The 21,812-nt window shown below is 36.5% G+C and overlaps 2 protein-coding genes across 4 annotated transcripts in view; one reads left to right on the top strand and one right to left on the bottom strand.

Annotated features, from left to right (window-relative positions):
• cacna1ba (calcium channel, voltage-dependent, N type, alpha 1B subunit, a) overlaps positions 1-21,812 on the bottom strand; it is a 152,696-nt gene that overhangs the window by 109,146 nt on the left and 21,738 nt on the right. The gene's annotated exons all lie outside the window — the stretch shown is intronic.
• LOC310718621 (uncharacterized protein) lies at positions 921-15,168 on the top strand. The gene is made up of 2 exons (XM_083527533.1): positions 921-1,666; positions 14,166-15,168. Exons 1-2 carry the CDS (start codon positions 936-938, stop codon positions 14,749-14,751), a joined length of 1,317 nt encoding a protein of 438 aa, XP_083383659.1. The 5' UTR covers positions 921-935; the 3' UTR covers positions 14,752-15,168.

Below are 21,812 nucleotides of genomic sequence, written 5' to 3'. Positions count from 1 at the left end.
CTTGTTCGCTTTATTGTCTTCCTGTGCCATTTAAGTAGTCACCCGAATACTTCTTCCTCTAAAACACTAGACAGCCGGAGGCAGAATACTTCTCCCTTTCTATTGCAAATACATACCTATACACACACTCTCTGTTTTCTTTACTTTTAATAATTTCAAATATTCTACTTTAAAAACTGAACCAATGCACATCGACAAATAAATGTAGCAATTTCCAGAGCTTCATAATATACAGAATACGTATATATGTAGCAGGCAAATTTGAAATGAGCTCATTATGTGCATAAAAGTGTACAATTTCTCAGTTTACACAAATCTTATGTTCTTTATGTTCTATTGTGATCTAAATATCGTGTTAAATGTATGCACACTCTGTAGCATTTTACATATTTTTTTAACAAGCTAACTAACTTGTTGGACAACTTCAAAGCTTAACAGCCACACTTTTTGTTCCATCAGCAATAGTAATATAAAGCATTTGTTTTCTATATCTGGCCAATCAGAGCACAGCAAATAAAATATTAATCCGGAAAGAACGAAAGTGTTGCAAACATCATCTGTCAATCTGCAGGTATGTCTGTTTCCTCCACGAGCTAAAACATTCTAGTCATATATTACACTTCAAGGTTTTAGCCTTTTTTAAAAGATAAAACTTAAATATTTTTACTTAATTTACTTAATTTTACTTAATTTACTTAATTTTTTTAAATAATGAAGTTATTTTTACTTATAAACAAGCTCGCACTGACATAAAGCTTTATCAAGTGGTAACGTATTTCAAATTGTATGTGTATGTCATTACATGAGGCAAGAGACATTTCCTTTTTAAGCATTCTGTAATGTTGCATTACAAAAGTGTTAAAGAATTACATTATATAGTAAGATATTACAAAGCATTATTTTCTTTTCATCCCCAGGTCAGACAAAAAGCAAAAATGTATCTAATGGACCTATTAGCTTTTGCTTTAGGCTTAGAGTTAAGCCAACATCACAGCGGTCAGAAAGCTTATATCATGTATCATGGCACAACACTTCAAAATGCTCTTAAGATAGTATGCAATGGGTTTCAGCGTTCCAAAGGTGGCATGCTGGGACCTGGCGTTTATGTGACCCGGAGTTTTCAGAAAGCTGCCGCCTACCCAAAACGTCTCCTACCAGGTGAAGAACAAGCAATTCTGCGACTCAGAGTGCGTGTAGGTAAGGTGAAACGGATTAGCTATCAGGGCCATCCACTCCAAATGAGCTGGCACCAACATGGATATGACACTGCTTGGGTTCCTCCTAAATGTGGAATGGTAACTAGTGGACTGGAGGAGGACTGCGTGTGGGATCCGAGTAGGATTGAGGTTTTAGAAGTATTAAACAGTAATGGCACAACCAGAAATTTATCTCCTTTTGGGCTCACGCCTGGTCCTTTTGGATACCCTTGTCTACCACCTGTACCACCAATGTTAGGGTTCCCATATCCAGCACCTGTACCTCCAATGTTAGGGTTCCCATATTCAGCACCTGTACCTCCAATGTTAGGGTTCCCATGTCCAGCACCTGTACCTCCAATGTTAGGGTTCCCATGTCCAGCACCTGTACCTTTAATGTTAGGGTTCCCATGTCCAGCACCTGGTTTTCCAAATACAGGTCCTGTCTTTCCTCCAAATTGGTTTCCATAGCCAAGCGTATTGAGTAACTCGTGTTTGGTTATGGTAACTCTCCCTTTTTCAACTCAATACTCTAACTTTTGATAGGTGCTACACCAATACATTTTGGGTTTTATAAACAAAGCTGTATCTGATAACAATATGCATATAATAAAGGGAAAAGGATCTATCTGGTATCATGTTTGATACATTTAATATTATGTGAACTGTATACCACTACTTAAAATGTATTGAATATCTGTACATTGTATATAAATATATTATTATTTTGCTTTCTTGTGTATCATATGCATGCAAAAAGTCAAAAGTGATGCTAAAGCAATAGATCTATAATTTTGAGTCTATTTTCTGTGCTTATGAATAGAAATTTGAAGGAGAATAATAATAATAATTAAACATTTTTTAAAAGCTTTTTTTTTGGTGATTAAAACAAAAAATTACCAAATTTCCAATGCTATAGTGACAAATCCACAAACACAATTCATTTTGTAAATAATTTTTTTGGAACATTAAAAATACTTAATTATTCTTTTTTTTTTTTTTTTAACTGTTCTTTTATGAATATCAGTATGTTTTGACAGCATTTCCAAACTACAGGACTAAGGGAATGTTACCAAAACTGAAACTGAAGCAAAAAGAATTGGTAATGAGACTAATGTCAAATGTTATAACAAGGAATGAAAAAAAAAATGACCCAGGTGAAGAAAGAAAGAAAGAAAGAAAGAAAGAAAGAAAGAAAGAAAGAAAGAAAGAAAGAAAGAAAGAAAGAAAGAAAGAAAGAAAGAAAGAAAGAAAGAAAGAAAGAAAGAACAGTCCATACCAAAGGGATTAACTAGCAGATCGCCCATATCTAGGGATTTTAATATTTTGGGAATTTGTCATCGAGTAAATAAAGCCATTTTTGTCAGTGTTTTATAAACAAAAGTATCATTGTATAAGAAATTTAGAATAAATTTTCTTATATAGATATTTTATAGTTGTATTTATTAGTTTACTTGAAATAACAGCATGAAAAAAATCAGTCAGATCAAAACATTGGGCATTATGCCTCAGCACTGCCATGCACTTTAACTGCAGCTTCCAAACAAGCTGGTATATGTGAAGAAAGGAATTTATTGTGTTGTAGCACAACACAATGTGGCAAGTAAAAGCCTCTTTCTCTTTTTTATTTGCTTTATTGGCTCCCTGTGCCATTTAAGTAATCAACCAAATACCTCTTCCTCTTAAACACCAGACAGCTGGAGGCAGAATACTTCTGCCTTTTTTATTGCAAATGCATACCTTAAATTACACACACACTCTGAATAATAGCTGAAATAATTAAGGAGTCAAGAAAACAAACACACTGTATTACTGTCAATGGGTTACAGAGCCATAGCTACTTTAACACCTGCACCAATGTACATCCATTTATAGAAATTCATTTAACATTTTCCAAAGCTGCATAATATAAGTGGCTGTCCTTATTCTTAGGCAAAACTGGATTTGTGAATAATCTTCATGACAAGCATATACAAAGTCTGATTGCCCCTGCTGTTAACACACCACTATTTCTTTTTCTCTCTAACAGCACACTCCGTAGCATTTTACTATTTACTTTTTTCTTTCTAACAAGATAACTAACTGGTTGGACGAGCTCATAACTACAGCTACATTTTTTGCTCTATCAGCAATAGTGACCTAATGCATTTTGTTTCATTCTCTGGCCAATCAGAGCACAGCAAATGGAATAATAATCTGAAAAAAGAACAAAAATGTTCCACAAACATCATCTGTCGACCTACAGGTATGTCTCTGTTTCCTCCACGAGCTAAAACATTGTAGTCAAATATGCACACGTCAAGGTTTTAGCCTTTTTATAAAGATATTTTTTAAAGATTTACAATATTTTAAAGGATGAATAAATGAATAGTTATAATTTATAAACATTGCATTGACTAATAATAATGTTCTGCTCTGTATTACACATTGTATGTGTACATATCATTACATGAGGCATTGTCCTTTTTTTAAGCATGCAGTAATTATATATCTTTTATTACTGAAGTGTTAATAAATTACATTATATGGGGAGAAGTTGTCCCAAAATAGTTAAAATTATTTTTCTTTTCAACCACCAATCAGACAAAAAGCTAATTTATCTATAGCTTTTGATTTAGGATTAGAGTGATGCCAGCATTACAGCAGACAGAGAGCTTATATCGTGTATCATGTCACAACACTTCAAAATGCTCTCAGGATCAGACGCAATGGGTTCAAGCGTTCCAAAGTTTATGGCGTTTATGTGACTAAGTCTGAGTATTCAGAAAGCTGCCACCTACCTAAAATATCTCCTACTAGGTGCAGAACAATTCTGCGACTCAGTGTGCGAGTAGGTTAGGTGAAACGGATTAGATATCAGGGCCATCCACTCCAAAAGAGCTGGCACCAACATGGATATGACTGCTTGAGTTCCTCCTAAATGTGAAATGGTCCGCAGTGAACTAAAGGAGGACTGTGTGTGGAACCATGTTTGTGTTATGCTACCTTTGGCGTTCTCAACTCCATACCTCTCCTTTCTGAACTATCATTTGTAGTTGCTAGAGTATATCAATCTATTCTGGCTTTTAAAGGAAAGATGTTCTCTCTGGTATCAAGTTTGATACGGTTAATATTATTAGAAGTGAATACCACTACTAAAAAACTGTATTAAATATCTGTACATTTTTATTGTAAACTATATTAATATATTATTGTGCTTTCTTTTGCATCAATTTATGTATTTAGGGATTTTTTTTTTAAATTAAATTATGATTGTGGTAAAGGTGTTCTTTTTTCAGATTATTTTCTGAAAAGTTTCTCTATAATTATATGTGTAGATGACTGCTTAACAACCTGTCTTTACAGTAAATAAAATAAATAAGCTATTAAAGCCTCTACAATAAAAAAAATGGACATGTTTATTCTTTGAGTCAAAACTTAAAAAAGACAAAAAAGTGATTCTATGGAGACAGAGCTATAAACTAGATTTTCTAGATTTTTCTAGATCTATTAAAATCTTGACATGTCCTGAACATCAGTGGTTGTACCTAAGTGCCTGTATGTTTTGACACAGTGCTACAGTACAAAAGAAACGTAATTATCAAACTGAAACAGATAGTATGGCTAATGAGACAAACCCAACTGGTCTTGCTAATGTGCATCATCTTACAAAACACATTTTATGCTCAGGAAGAAAAAATGATGACACAGATGACACATCCTCTCACTAAATTAAATTAAAAAAAAATAAATTAAATTGTAAAAATTATATCTAAATTTTGACCTACTTGAAAGGGTTTAACAAGCATGTCAAATTAAGACAGATTTGTCAGTGTTTCATTCAATAAAATCTGAAAGAGGTTTGGCCTATAAAATAAGAGTTTATAAAGGAGATGTTTTAAGCAAGATTACTAATACTTTGAATTTTTAAAGTAATAAATAGCATTGGGTGAAAAACAAGAAAGTCACTAAGTCAGCTTGCTGAGCAGAGAAGTAAGTAAAGTTGATAATCACACAGCATGGTCTTTTATTCCAGAGGTCCTGGCACAGGGCAGGAATTTTTATTGCTTGAGTTCTACCAACTATTTGGGTAAATAAAAGAAAAGCAAGGAGTTACAAAGAAAGTGTAAAAACAACACTACAATAAAGAGGTAAGCCATTAGCTTCCACCTCCTACCCACCCCACCAAACCTTTTGGGTTGGTTTCCTGTTTGTTGGTTTGTTTGCTTGCTTTGGGCCATTTTAGTATTCAGCCAAATACCTCTTACAATAAACCAATAAACCGTACGCTGGACGGCCTTTCTAACGCAACCCTCCCCATTTATCCGGGCTTGGGACCGGCACTAAGAGTGGCTGGGGTTGGTTCCCTGACCGGGGCTCAAACCCGGGCCGCAGCAGTGAGAGCGCTGCATCCTAACCACTAGACCACCAGGGAAGTATATTTATACACTGATATATTGAAATTCATTCAGCATTTTGTAAAGTTACAAAATGGGGAGGAATATTAAATATCTTGTCAAACATAAAATAATGTCAGAGATTTTCTCCTTGTGCCGTTTGCAGCAGCACCTAGTGTGATTCCAGACTTCTGCATTCCTGTTTATGTGTTTGGTAACAAGTTCGTTTGTTTTGATAAACATGTTAAATCTCCACCCCTGTCTTGTAGATTAACATTGTCTTCATGTGTTCTTTTCATTCATGTGTCCCTACGTCTGTGTTCATTAGTGTAAATACCCCCGTGTTTTATTATTTGTTTCACGTTTCAATGGCTTCTTTCTCTCGCTCTTGATTTTTTTTTATCTCCACCTTTCCCCACCCATTGCTTGATTTACACCTTCGATTCTGTCTGCTGTTTTGGATTTGTGTCAGGCCTGGCTTTGAATTTGTGTAACATTCTTACTCTGCACTTGCATCCACCATCAAATGCCTTGACATTACATGACAGTGGTAGTGGGAATGTGGTTAAGCACCAGAATTGCTCAACTGTCAGGTAGAGGAAACAGACACAGAAAAGGTGGATGGGAAACCCCAAGATCAAGTGAATGGCCTGGATGAATAAACAACTACAGAGTACAAATGGGAGGAGGACAGGGAAAGTCAAGAGAGAGAGAAGGAGGGGTCGTCTGCTTCCAGGTGCGCCATCCAATGGTCCTCAGCCAGCTGGACTGCATTGTCAAGTGACTTTAAGCACTGACAATGGACCCACTCTGGGATCATTATTGAAATTTGGATGACAAATTGCTCCAGGACAATGAGGCCTCATCTAGGAGCCACTTTTGGAAGGCATCACAGAGCTACTGGGCAAAAGTTAAATGCTGACTGATCTCTCAGAGCGTCAGCAAATGGAATCGGGTTTGGGCTGCAATGATCCCTGTATTTTGTCTTTTGTCACAAGGGGATGTACAACATTCACAAGATAATCTGTTCAATGGCTCTAATCAATCGTAAATCACGACTAATTCAGCATGGACTTATGGCTAGGAATCAATTTCCACATATGCATGTTTCCTGGAGTTGCTCTTACATGTGTTAAATAACTCTCCAGAAGGAAGAGATGCAGGTGAACAGCTATACCCATAGAGTTGTAGAATATGCACTTGAATTTGATTGCAAGTAAGTATGGCTGGAATGACACAGCTGAAAACTGTATCCATAGGGTACTCATCGGAGATCACACCCTACCAAACCTCTCACCCTGCAAAGCAGAGCATTTCACAACAACTTTGACGCTTCAGGTAATAGTCTCCCCTAAACCAGACAAATCACCTGGTGGTTTAACCACTCATTTTTGTATCAAGGGCCCTACCCACAGCCTGGCATCCACAACCATTAAGATCCAAGTGAACACATGCACAGTCTGCTTCCTCCAGATTATCAATACCTCATGGAAGCATTTTCTAGGGCTAAGGCAAGTAGCCTTCCTCCCCATAAGTCCAATAAATGCCATTTACCTGCTGTTGGGTTCCACACGTCTCAGAGGCAGATGTGCAAGGCAGAGCATAAAGCAATGAAGGCTTTTATTCAAGAGGCCCCCAACCAAGGGGGCACACCTCCAGCCTCAGCAGACTTAAAAAGAAGCACACTTAGATCTTGAATTGATTATTGTGGCCTCACCTAATGCACTGTGAAGTACCCCCCCTGCACTTGAAAAGCTTAGCAAAGCTAGGATCTTTAACAAGTTGGATTTGCACAGCGCCTATAACTTGCTACACATAAAGAGAGGAAGACAAGTAAAAAACATATTGAGTACTGTCACCAATCACTATGTGTTCTTGACCATGCCATTTAGTCTCTCCAGTGCTTCCTCAGTTCTCTAAAGTTTCATCAACAATTTCATCTGCTCAACTTACATATTACATGTCCACTAAGTGATTCAACAATTTAAAGCCCTACACGGTGTGTCAAATGGGTGAAGTGGGAATTTTATTAAACTATTTAACTAGGTATATTATTATTATTATTCCAGATGACAAGACCATGGAACAGAATAAAGTCTCTGCTGTGTAAAACTGTGAAGGCGTTACAGCAGATCCTGAGGTTTGCAACCCCTCACTTCTTCTGTTAAACAGTAAACATGTAAACAAGTAAACTTGTGTAACCAGTCGGCACTGGCATACAGCATGAGAACCGAACATGACCCAGGTATGGTGGAGATGGAACAGCCTTTAAGGTGGCAAACAAAATATGGGCCAGATGTTAAATGTATGATTTGGCACAGATGTAAAATATAGAACTGTTTTATTTAAGATATTTTCAATAGTAAGGTGATAATATTTTTTATACACAGCTGTTTCCCCTATTCCTGTTTGCAATGTGGGTTTATTGCATTTTATCAACAAGGTTTCATCAAACAAATAATTTTAATTATGAATCATGATAGTTTTAGATGAAAAATGTATGTTTATCTTATTATAATCCCTTTATAATTTATATATACTTTATAATTTATAAATATTACCCTTTATAATCTATTATTAAATTAATCTTATTTAATATTTTCTCTAAACCTTTTCATGCACAAGACAAGGCCAATTTTCACACATATTGCTCCTCTCTTAAAATGTCCTATTAGGGCAAAAAAATCTATCTATCAGGTAGAATTTAGAAAAGTGCAATGGTTCATGGGTTTTCAGATTTTACCTTTCAGGTAAAATTTTTTGTTGAGGCTGACGTGGAACCAACAGAGACCAGAGTAGGGCCAGCTATACTTATACATTTGGTTAAGATATGGATATGCCATGGGCATATGTGGCCCAAGTTCTGGCAACAAGACCTCTGTCCACTCATGTACTGTAATTCATTTCTGTATCTGGGCCAAATGAAAGTAAGTTGTGGCCCATCACTGGGTCAAAGCAAGTTTCTATGTGGGTTGTTGCCTTTTTCTAAAAAAAAAAAACCCTCTCCCCAGCAGAACTTAACTAAGATAAAGGAGTAATACTGGCCATTAAACTTGCCCTGGAGCGGTGGCAACACCCCACAAATGTACAAATGCTAGGCTTAAAGAATGAACCTTCACCAAACAATTTGTTCTCTATTCTTCACCTGGTTCAAGTTCACCCTTTTCTACTAACCTGGCTCCAAGAATGTGAAAGCTGATGATCTTCATGCATCACAAGGTCGACAGTAATGTGTCAACTATCTGTCCACTATCTTATATGGCCAGAGCCATGGAGTGCAAAGAGGAACTTTACATTCCAGATCAGAATTACAACCAGCATCTCACATAATAAATATATGTTTAATAATTGACAGTGCTTAATTTGTTTTTGTTCTTTTTCTACTTTGTCTCTATCAATTAACCTGTCAGACTTGATAGATGGGTTAGACATTTTTTTATTAGAATCATGTAAATAAATGAAATTATAGGGTAATAAAAAAAAATCACTTATATATAATTTATTAGCTGTTATTGTGCAGATTACATCTGTTATATAATGTAGTCAAAACATTCGAGATTAAACCTGAACTTGTATCAGGCTGAACCCTTCTGAATGCTCTTAATATCAGAAATGATGGTTTTAATCCCCTATATTACATATTGTATCCTGGTGTATGCTTTTGTGTGAGTTTTTTGAGAGCTTTTAACTATCAAAAATATATTTAGGGGAGTGGTCACATGACCCTTAAGCAGTTTAAGAGTTTTGCTTCGCTTTGAAACTCCATATTTTTTATCTATCTATCTATCTATCTATCTATCTATCTATCTATCTATCTATCTATCTATCTATCTATCTATCTATCTATCTATCTATCTATCTATTTTTTTTTTTTTTGTATACTTTGCTTATTCGATAACGTGAAAGGAGTTGAAAGGTGGGGGGGATAAAGATTTTCCTATTTTTTCATCAACAAGATCACAGAAAAATAAAGAGAAAAAAAAAAACCCCACTGCACGTGATGCAGAAGGGGGAAAAGGCTAGTGACAGCCAACTATCGGACACTTCACTTATTTTGAATGAAATTAGGACTGTGGGTACCTGGCTAGACGGTATTGAGGGACAGTTGGGAAAAACTGCACAAGTCACTGACAACCGAGCACCGGATCTCTGCGGTGGAGACACAGGGAGTACACATAGCAAACAGTGGAGCAACTGCAAGCCAAAGTGGACGACCTGGAAAACCAGGGCCACCATAAAAACAAAGATTGTTGGGCATCCTGAGAAAGCGGCAGGCAGTGAATCCTTGACTATATTTTTCAGTCTATGTTGCCTGTATGGCTTCAGCTTTCTGCAGATTTTCCTGTCATCGAGATCGACAATTTGCACAATGGAGAGTTAATTTTATTTGACACTGTGGAAGCAGCCGCTAACTTTCTGGACACAGCCGAGTGATCTATTGTTTTTCTTTAGACAATAGGATTGTTCCCGTTTTTTCCCCCTTTCTTTAAACAAGGGCGTTGGAGGGTGTTTCATGTTTCTCCCTACTGAACTCAAACCCAAATATATGGATTTTTCAAGGGGATGCAGGGCCACACGGTGAAATTTTGCTTGTAAGGACGAACTTCCGTTCTATATTTATGACTGTTATGCCGGACCTGCACTAAAGTGTTTTCTTTTCTTATTTAAATGCCATATAATTACATGTTTACAATTTTTTTCTCTTCTCTTCTTCTTTTTTTTCTCTTCTCTTCTTTTTAGGCTGTATTTAATTAAAAATGTTTCTTATTAAGGTTACTAGAGTGGACTTTTTGTTTATTTCTAGTAGAAGTTGTGAGGAGATTTTCTCTGTCTGTCGTGTTCTGGGAAATTTAATAGTTCTCTTTTTTATGACAACACTTTCTGCCAGTTTCTAAAAGAAATAAATATCCAAGTACTTAGTCTCATTTGGTGGTGCTGTTTACTGGACAGAATTTATCCTGGATAATGAATTCTGTCCAGTAAACAGCACCACCAAATGAGACACAGCTAAGGCCACCATAAGGGGCCACATTATCTCTTTTACTACGTTGCATAAGAACAAAAGGCAGAGAACAGGAACAAATTAGAAGAAGAGGTTAAACGATTTGTATTGATTCATAAATCCCCCCCCCGCCCCCCCCCCCCAAAAAAAACTGGAATCTTCCAACGGGCACCATGACTAAAATAAACTTGAACTATTCAGAACATGAAAAAAATGAATAACGTTCAGCAGGCAGAGGTTCTATCAATATGATAATAAACCCAATCACCTCTTAGCATATCAACTCAAATGTGAACAAGCTGAAAGGTCTATCAGGGATATTAAAACCACTAAAGGGAGTAATTTCATATGATCCAGCTAAAATAAATGCCAGTATTAAAGATTTTTAAAACATCCCACGCTATGTTCTTAAATACCCCACAACCTGTAAACTCACTGACTCTGGGTTTGGCAAGACCTTAGTGAGATATGACTAGGTGTACCCCTTTACTAATGTTTTTATTTGAAAGAATTAACACAATAAAAATTAATGTGCTCCCCTGTTTACTCTATTTATAACCCTGTTATTTGAATCATAACTTTTTTAAAGGGATATATATTAAAGATGATAATGATGGAATAATCGGTCGAGTTAAACGTGCTCCTGAGGTTCCAGTGACCACTGTTCCTGCCCCTCTTCCCTCCATGGATCTTCCCACTTTGTCCAAGCCTGCCTCTGGATAGTGTCCTCTTCGATTGCAGGTCACTCTGTGCAGCTGGGGACGGTTTTTCAACAATGCCTTGGGTAGTTCTATGAAATTCCGGAGTAAAAACAGGAGCTTTGAGGATGGATTTGGACTGTAGTTGATGTCAACAGTCCGCTACACTGACTCAGGACTAGTTTGCTTCTGATCACCATCACTGTACCCTGCAACATCGTTTATCTGTAATAAATGGACTTTCGGTACAACCCAGATGAGGAGGGGTTTCCTCTTGAGTTTGGTTCCTCTCAAGGTTTCTTCCTTATGCCATCTCGGGGAGTTTTTACTTCCCACAGACTTGCATCACAGACTTACTCATCAGGGACAAACTTATAAAGAACACCTTATTTATTTTTATTACCACATTATCTGTGTAAAGCAACTTTAAGATAATGTTCATTGTTAAAAGCGCTATACAAATAAAAATCAAATGAATCAAATTGAATTGAATAATAAAAAACCTAGGATCAAATTTGCTTCCCTTCTCAAGCCTAACATGCAGCTCTATTATTGGGCTGCTCAGAATAAACAAATGCTTAGATGGTTTTTAAATGATACAGACTCCTTGTGGGTCAGTATGGAATCGTTTGCATGTGCACCAAGAATGCCAACGTCCTTCTTATTTATTCATAACTTTAGGGAGGTCTACCCGGCAGCTGGAACTTTTTTGTTATTAAACACACTTTTGGCTTGGGAAGATGCCAGAAATAAATCTCAATGTCTCAGGAATTTGTCCATGCATTCCCAATCGCTTTAAACCCTGATTTCCCTGACTCGTTAGCCAGTATTGGCCTTTGGACCTGGGCAGAAAAGGGTATATTTAATTTAGCCAGTTTATTTACAGGAAAAGTTTAGGATAGATTACTATATTCACAAAACAGATTTTTTCACATTTCTCCAATTATGTCATTTTATTTAGTCTAAAATGAGAGGTGAAAATTTGCTGGGAACTTTCTAATATTGAACATATTTTTCTTCTTCCAGGGACACTAAAGGGGCAGATTTCTTATCTGTATTTTCTGCTATCAGAAACCTCTTCCCCTTTAAATCCTTTAAAAAAGATTTGGGAAAGGGATATGGGCCAACCATTTACTGATGACGAATGGCTCTCTATATGTGAGGAGGTTTTTCATAAATCAACCTCAAGCTCTGTGTATGAGCAAAACTTCAAATTCAAATACAGAATATATCTTACTCCAGTACGCCTTCGTAAATTTTCCCAAATGTACTGTATCTCAGATATGTTTTAAATGTAAATCTGAAATAAGAACGTTAATGCGTTTATTTTGGGACTGTAAGAACATTAAACCTTTTTGGCATGAGGTACATAATATGGTTCATAAAACGCTGGCTAGAAAATTCACTATGTCTCCAACTATATATTTACTAAACTGAAAAACATAATTAGATATTTCTGCTGACTCACACTCTATTAAATGTCATTACTTATTTGGCAAAGAAATGTATACTTATTCTATGGTCATCACCACAGGTACCAACTTTAAAGATGTGTTTAGCACAAGTGGCTAATCTTCTCCTTTTTGGAAAAACTTACATATGTGTTGACTGTTCAGCTCTGTTGTTGTTTTGTTTAAGTTTTAAAAAGAAATCAATAAAACTATAATAAAAATATATATATATCTTTACCAAGAGGACCGGCATATAAATACAAGTGAATGTAGGTCAAGTCAAATAAAGCAGGATACAACGCTTGGGTTGTGAGATGGTATAGTATGTAGTGAACTGGAAGAACAATAAAGATGAATTCCTATAAATATGGTTTTTAGCAATACTGGAACTTGATCGCAAATACAAAAAAAAATAGTCTACCCATTGTGAAAGGTCTGGCCCTATTGGTTCTCCAAATACTTTACTTAATTTAGTCCTATTTACCACTAGTAAATACTACATTTGTAGGCTTATCCTCAATATTAAGCACATCACATGACACAAATTCATGTAACAATGAATGATTTAGAAGTCAAGTCAAGTCAAGTTTATTTGTATAGCGCTTTTCACAACAGACATTGTCTCAAAGCAGCTTTACAGAAAGATGATATCATTTATTGCTCAGTCTGTATGAGGTCCCCATATACGTAGCTAAAATTTTATGGGGTTTTTTGGCAACTCTAAAATAGCCAGGACTGTGTATTCATTCTTTTAAGTGCTGTATTCATTCATTGGTGAAGTCTTATGACGATAAGAGCTATGTAAAAAATGAGCTAGGCTAAACCAAAGAAACTAAAGTGCCTTCGTTCCTGTAAGTTAAACTGCAACTGTTTACCACTGCGACGATTCTTTGTAGGCATTACAGTGTTATTAGCAATAACTACAACTGACTTACTTACTATACTATAAATAGATAAAGCATACATGACATTCTTTAATACATAAAATACATTGTTAGCATTATCACATCGTTTTGGTTTAAGAGGAATAACACCACTATCACTGAATATTTCCTCTAACACACTTCATAGGATTTTACTGTGTACCCACTTAAAACCTGACATAATTATATATTTGCTTTTTTCCAACAAGCTAACTAACTGGTTGGACAAGTTTAAAGCTTAATCAGCTAATTTCTTTTCCATTAGCAAATATGATGTAATGCATTGCTGTTGGATCTCTGTCCAATCAGAGCGCAGCAAATAAAATAATAAATGCAAAAGAACGAAAAGGTTTACCAGAACTTCAGCCTCTCGACCTACAGGTATGTCTCTGTTTTCTCTAAGGGCTGAAGAATTCTTGATATATATTTACCCTTAAAGAGAAGTCATATTTTGTAAAGTTTTCACAAACTGGCTAATCTAATTTCCTTTTCAGCCTCAGTTCATGCAAAAAGCTAATTTACCAAAATGGAAATCTTAGCTTTCGCTTTAGGCTTAGAGTTAAGCCGACACCATTGCGGCCAGGATGCTTATATCATGTTTCATGGCACAACCCTTCAAAATGCCCTCAGTATCATACACAATGGGTTCACCCCATCCGCTGATGGCATGCTGGGACCTGGAGTTTATGTGACCCGGAGTTTTCAGAAAGCTGCCGGCTACCCGAAAGGTCTCCCACCAGGTGAAGAACAAGTAATTGTGAGACTCAGAGTGCGAGTAGGTAGGGTGATACCAATTACTTATCAGGGACACCCTCTCCAAATGTGCTGGAGCCAATATGGATATGACACCGCTTGGGTTCCTCCTGACTGTGGAAAGGTACCTAGTGGACTGGAAGAGAATTGCGTATGGGATCCTAGCAGGATTGAGGTTTTAGAAGTACTGAACAATAATGGCACAAACAGAAATGTATCTATGTTTGGGCTCATGCCGGGTCCTTTTGGGTACCTATGTCCAGCACCTGTACCACAAATGCTAGGTTTTCCATGTCCAGCATTCGGATTTCCAAATCCAGGTCTTATGCGTCCACCATTTTGGTTTCCCTAGCCAAGTATACTGACTTACTCAGGTGTTTATATCTTTTCCATAACTCCATTCCTCCAGTTTCTGGATACCATTCATACAGTAGGTTCTATACCACTGGTTTCCATAGCCAAGTCTGAAAGACAGTTATATAATACATAGCTGCTACAGAGACTCCGCACAGCTGAAAACAGAGACTTGAAATTTCAAATCGAATTGACAATTAATGTTATGTAAATTCTATATGCACTGTATTACATATACCAATTATTGTGCCTTATTATGTATTACTGTATGTATTTGGGATTCTGCGATTAAATTGAGACTAGCTTCCAAGAAGGTATTTCTGGCAGAGAAATGGGATGCTTTTATTAAGCATCCCTTTTTTTTTATTCTAGATTTTTTCATTAACATCATTTGCCTTTACTAAGTGTTGGTATATTTTGGCAGTATTTCTAACATAACTTCAGCAGTAAAAAAAAAAAAAAAAAAAAAAAAAAAAAAAGAGGTTACTGAATTAAAGTGAAACAAAAAGTAAAGGTAGTCATAAGATAAGCCAACTAGTCCTGCTACTAAATGCCATCTTGAAAATATTTATTTCCTACACATCGACCAGTTGTATTTACCCACTGAGGTATTTAACCTCAAGGAAGATACTCATCAAAAAAGAGAAAGATTGAGATGCTGGGATTTGATCAAGTAACAATGGAAAAATCAACATCAGGACAAAAAAGATAACAGGACAAAGTCTGATTAGACACTAAAAATATAGAATTGTTTATAAAAAAAAATTATTTAATTAACTAATGTAAGAGTAAAGTTTTATTAGTTTAAGCAAGATTACTGATGTTACATAATTTTGTTATAATTTGCAAAAGCTGATGGGCAAATACCCTTCAAAAAATAACCCCTAGCCAAAAGATTGTTGAAGATCAATCAGTTCTACAATTTGGTGACTATATACACACCAGGCACAATTTGAGCAAAAAGTCACACATAGTAAGAAGTAAAGTAAGAAGGCAGCACACTACAAGGGGTGAGCCAATAACTTATACCTCCTACCCACCCTATCAAACCTTTTGGTAAATTGCACTGCTTGTTTGCTTTATTGGCTCCCTGTGCCATTTAGGTATTCAGCCAAAATCTCTTACAGTAAAACACTAGAGAGCTGGAGGCATAATACTTTGGCCTTTAATTCCACATACATACCTTTACCCCACACACACTCTGTTTTCCTGACTCCTCACTAATTTCAGCTATTCGTCAAAACACACTGTATTAGAAAACTGTCAATTGATAATGGGCTACTGAGCCACAGCTACCTTAAAACACAAACCAATGCACATCGTTTTATAGAAATTCATTTAGCATTTTCCAAAGCTGCATAATATAGATGCAATAATTTTTAAACAAGATGGGAAAAGAGATTACATTTCTTGTCAAGCAGGATTTAAGAAATCCTGCACTGGAGTTTATTATCCTATTTAAATAGCAGAGAAGATATTCATCTGAAAAATAAAATACACCACCTAAGTCCAATTCTCTGTCCAATCAAACAAAGTTTCATAGTCACCTTCCTTCTTTCACCTTTTTTTTACCACTTGCATTTCCTATGTGGAGGGCTATCATCACCATTAGCACCTTCAATTTTAAAGGACTACAAGTCAAGCTATAATTGTGTTTACTTTGCATTGGTTTTGCATTAAATATTGAATATTATTTTTGTATTTATTAAGTTTTGCTACAAAGGTGGATATGTAAAGAATTACAAGCCTGTCCTGGCAGATGAGTTCACCTTGGCTGAGCCTGTATTCTGTAAATTCTTTCTAATGTTTGTTTTAACAGTGACGTACTGTATCCCAAATGAAATGCACAAGCACATGTTGTGTAACCTGTCTTTACACAAAGAAAAATTAAAAACATTAACCTCAAGCATATTAAACTAAAAAGAAGTCAGAGTTAAAATCTATGTTGAATCATTTGTGTCTTTAATTGTAACAGCCTGTACTGCAAGGTTAACCTGAAATATTTTTTGGACCCAGTTTCCAACTAGATCCTAAAAAGGCTTTAGCCAGCAAATTGTTATGATGGGAAACTGATTCTGAATTGTTTAGGATCATTCACTCTAGAAAATCTGGCAAAGAGCTGGATGCACTACTTGAATGCCTCCATACTTTGGGATGTTGCTGTACCTTGTAGCCTGGAGAAAGGTTCTATCAGGGGAGGGGGAGGATTAAGGAGTTTAATAACACCATAGTAAATACCCAGGTAAATCCTGGAAAGTTCCTGATACATGCCAACATCCTACATAGCAACATCCTACATAGCATACCCCTTTTGTACTTTCTCTGTCCTCTATATAGATATACTGCATACCACAACACTGTTTATCATTAAATCCTCAATAGGTTTCTTGAGTATACAGTGGTCCCCTGGAACTCGCAGGGGTTATGTTCTAAGAGTGTCGGAAATCCACGAAGCCCCTATGGTATCTTAGTAAATTTATCTAGACCAGGGGTCACCAACATGGTGCCCACAGGGGCACCAGGTCACCCGCAAGGACCACATGAGTTGCCTGTGGGCCTTTTCTAAAAATAGCTCATCATAGCGCCACTTACCAGTGAGCTGCATCTAAATTTTCTTGTTGCTATTCTTTTTTAAATTACACTTGCATTGGTTTAAAGTTATATATAGTTATATACGTTTATATAAATAAAGTTTAGCATTGTGATATTTATCTGTTTCCTTCCTTGTTAAATCATTGTTGATAATTATTGTGAGAAGTCATTAACACGATCAGTGTCTTCACATAGATGAATAATAATAATTATTATTAATTTACATATGATTAAAGGTAAATTGAGCAAATTTGTTATTTCAGATGTGTGTATCAAACTGGTAGCCCTTCACATTAATCGGTACCAAGAAGTAGCTACCCTAGATACCCAAGAAGTATTATGTCAGTAAGTTGGTTCCTTTTTGCTGCATACTCAAAAGAAAATGTAAAGTAATGGAAATAAATGCTTTATTTATCACTTAAAATAAATAATACAATAATGTGTTTTAAAAATGTATGAAATTTGTTAGTAAAACATAGTTTAAACTGTACATTTGGTCCCACTGCGGATTCCCGCGAATTTTAGGATAATCAGCAACTTGCTGTTAGTTAGATTCCAAACGAGAACCCGGGAATTTTCAGAGCCACAAATTATCTTGGGTTGACTGAATTACCATATGTTTGCAACCGAGATCCTTTTCACCTGTGTTTTATTCACTACATGCCATTGATTTTCATTCAATACACATTAACTCAGTGAATGATTAAATCATCTCTTCAAAAAAAAGAAAGCAGGCAAATTGTAATTAAACATCATATGCAGAACCATTTTTACTGTAGGTAAGAGTTCAAATATCTCATTTTGAGATTTCCATCGTACATATTCTTTTATTTGCAGTATAACAATGTACTAAATATGTCTGTTTTCTCATGAGAATTTATTTAAATGCTTTAAAAGCAGATATTTCTTGTTGAAATGAAGGTGCTTGTGTGTTGGAAAAACATATTATATGAATATTATTCCTAAAAGAACAACAGCAGCATTCCTACTACATCTATGTAACAGAGTTAAATAAAGCTACACAAAGGCCAAAGCTTTCATTAATATTCACATCAAACACCAGAAAGGGAAAAAAGATTTCAGTGCCTTTGACCTTGGCTTGGTTGTTGCTGCCAGATGGGCTGGTTTGATTATTTCAGAAAAAATAAATACTACCTTTAGCTATTCAGTTTCCATTCTCTCTACAGTCTCTGTGTTTTGATTGGAATGGAACTCGGTGTGGCCTTATGCTGTTAAAGCCCATCTGCCTCAAGGTTTAAAGTCTATTGTATATTCATTGTCTCTTCATTGTCTATTCTGCATTGTGCATTTGTGCCTAAAATGGGTAAAAAGAGTGTCTATTTGTGAAACCAGCTATGGCCAGCCTTCAGCTTTGCCCAGTCCCCTCTGAGATATCGTTATCTTTTTGTACACTTCAGTTTAAACTTTAGAGTCTGTTGTATGCAAAAAGCAGATAACCCAGAGAAGCAGTTCTGAAGTACCCAAACACAAATATATGACAATGGCATGTATGGGTATATTTATGTTGTGTGGGACAAGATTTGCTAAAGTGAATCCATGTCTTTATTTTACAAAGAAAGCTCATGCTTTCCCGCAATCTGAACAGAATGATGTAATACAGTAGTGTATGAATGTGTAGCATTTTACATATTTGTATGAGTAATATTCTGGCTTCATGTCTTCAGTGTATTAACTGCCAAGGGGCTGATGGATTGTCTAAATAACAGGTCTATATTTGTGTGATAACGTTCTGACTTAAAGTGCTGGCATTGTGTAAAAAAAATAGTTACAAATAGGTAGTCACTGGTCTAGCACACTAATCCTGAAAATCACTATTAAATATCTAAAAAGCCTGCATACATGAGAAATACATTTGTGTATTGCTTTTGTCTATGTAACAATTCAATAAACACATAAATAAATAAATCGACATCCTGGATATTTGCTCTGTTAGAAGTCGACACACTCACTTTATATCCCACTGACTATCCAATTCACACTGCTTTGTACAGTCCCTTTAAAGGTGCTTACAGTGAAATTGGTGACCCTTTTTACCCATTTTCATCTGACATACTCTCACATTTTAAATCAAAAGTTGTATTTCTGCAAGTACTGTTGACTATGTCCTCTGACTATGTGTCTAACACCACTGTAGTAATGGTTTCAAAACAGGATGTTGAATGTTTTCTAGCTCACAAGTGAGCAGAGTCAACCAAACAGTGAAATGTCCAGAGTGCAGTTAAATCGAGTGCTTACTGGACTGGAGTAACATTTTAAACATATATACACATACTGTACAGGCAGTCCCTGACTTAAGATGGAAAAATTAAGTAGTATATTGTAATTTGTTAATAATATTTTTTCCTGAACATAATAATTATGTGTTTAATATATCATTCCCTGCACAAGGAGTATGGTCATGTCCTTACAAACTGTTCTAATGTCATTGACAAGGCTGATAATAAAGCAACAATTAATCACTAACAGGAATTTGTGTAAAAAAAAGTAAAATCTTCAATCTTCAGAAATCATAGACAGCAGCATCTGGGAAAAAACAGTACACTGCATTGCCTGCATTGTGAAATATAAAATATGTAATACAATTAAATGGCCAGTCCATTTGGTCTTCTTTATATATAAATCATTAGCAATATTACCTATACTTGCATTTGCATAGGACTTTAAATGGCACCTTGTTTTTCAGTTCTTCAGTAATGGCTGCATTGTGATGGCTATTTAGGCTCAACGGCTTAATCTAATTATCAATAAAGAAATGAAAGAGACAGTAAAAGGCTGACTGAGCAATAACAGTGCCTTTGTTTTGGAATCATCCGTAAGCCTGTGTGTGTGTGTGTGTGTGTGTGTGTGTGTGTGTGTGTGTGTGTGTGTGTGTGTGTGTGTGTGTGTGTGTGTGTGAGTAAACACAATGGTATAGGGAAACATTTATACTGTGCCCCTCACTAATATTGGCACCATTGCTAATTATGTATAATATAATACATATAAATGAGCAAATGAGGCTCTGAAAATTTGTATTTATTGCATAAACTTTTGATCCTTTGAATTCATATGAGACTAGTTAAGTTTGCACTGCATTGTGTTTGTTTATATATACTCTTGATTATAGCTTTTATAGTTCTCTTTGCACAGTACTGTATATCCAGAGTATACAGTAGGTTTACTGGTCGGCATTGTCTTGTGTTGTCTGTTTGTCTGTCTGTTTGCACTGTCTGTCTGTACTGTTTTTCGTCTGCACTGTTTGCACTAGGTTGCACTGGATGCACTTTATGTAGCTCTATGTTGTTTAGTGTAGCACCAGGGTACTACATCATCTGGAGGAATGTTGTCTCATTTTTACTGTGTACTGTGTACCACTGAGTATAGTAGAAATGACAATAAAAGCCTCTTGACTTGACTTGACTTGAGATACCTACTGAAATTTGTTTAGTCCACCTGGATGACTAGGTACATGTTATTGTTTAAAAATGACTTTTTTTATATTCCCTCAACAATATACCACTTTAAATAACTTAAAATTAAACCTATTTTCCGCTCACTAAACAATCTAGTTAGGTGGCAAAGTTCTTTCTCTCCAAACGCTATAAAATAAGCATAAACCAGATAGCTCAAGAAAGATGCCTACTTCCTAAGTATGTTTTAAAAATGTTCAATTAACAGAGGCTGGGATACAGATACATTTTTCACCAGTTGTACCTGAGAGATGAAGGTCTAGTTCCCTTTCAGGAACTCGAGCTGCGTCGAAACCCTTTGGGAACGCGCTTGAGTGTTCATGCTCTGAATAACGTGTGTAATCAGTCAAAAATTGGACACTGACCGATAAGGTGACGTCACGACCAGGAGTATAAAACGCAAATGAGAGAAGCCAGCGGCAGCTTCTGTGTTTTCAGAAAGCGCTCTGTGTGTTTGTGTGACATTGTTCGTCATATTGTCTGTCAAAAAAAAAAAAAAAAAAAACGAAAAAAATTATGAAAGCAGGCGGAAAAATTAAGCACAGTTTTCGGCCGTGCGTTCCTCCCTGCCCCCGCTATATTACGGGGGGGGGGGATTCGCACAGCTTGTGTGTTGCTTGCTTGGGTGCGGAGCATGCGAGATCGGTTCTCGAAGAGGGAGCCGTACAGCAGATCTGGCTCTCAGAGCCGCTAAGGAGACCGCTAGGGCCATTGGCCGGTCTATGGCTGCCCTGGTGTCTACAGAAAAGCACCTGTGGCTCACACTGTCAGACATGTCTGATAGGGACAGGGCTGTATTACTGGACGCTCCGCCAACTCCTTCTGGCCTTTACGGCGATTCCGTACATTCGGTGGTTGAGAGGTTTCAGGAAAATAGGAAACAAGCGGCGGCGTTCCAGTGTTACCTCCCACGCCGCTCACAGGGGGCTGCTCGGCGGGCTCAGCCCCAGCCGCAGCCCTCCGTCTCCCATCGGGAGGTTCAGAAACGCAGTGTCAG

The sequence above is a fragment of the Silurus aristotelis genome (assembly GCF_946808225.1).
Source record: "Silurus aristotelis genome assembly, chromosome: 23".
In the NCBI taxonomy this organism is placed as follows: domain Eukaryota; kingdom Metazoa; phylum Chordata; class Actinopteri; order Siluriformes; family Siluridae; genus Silurus; species Silurus aristotelis.
Note: the sequence above shows the minus strand (reverse complement) of the source record. Positions and strands in the feature narration are given on the sequence as shown.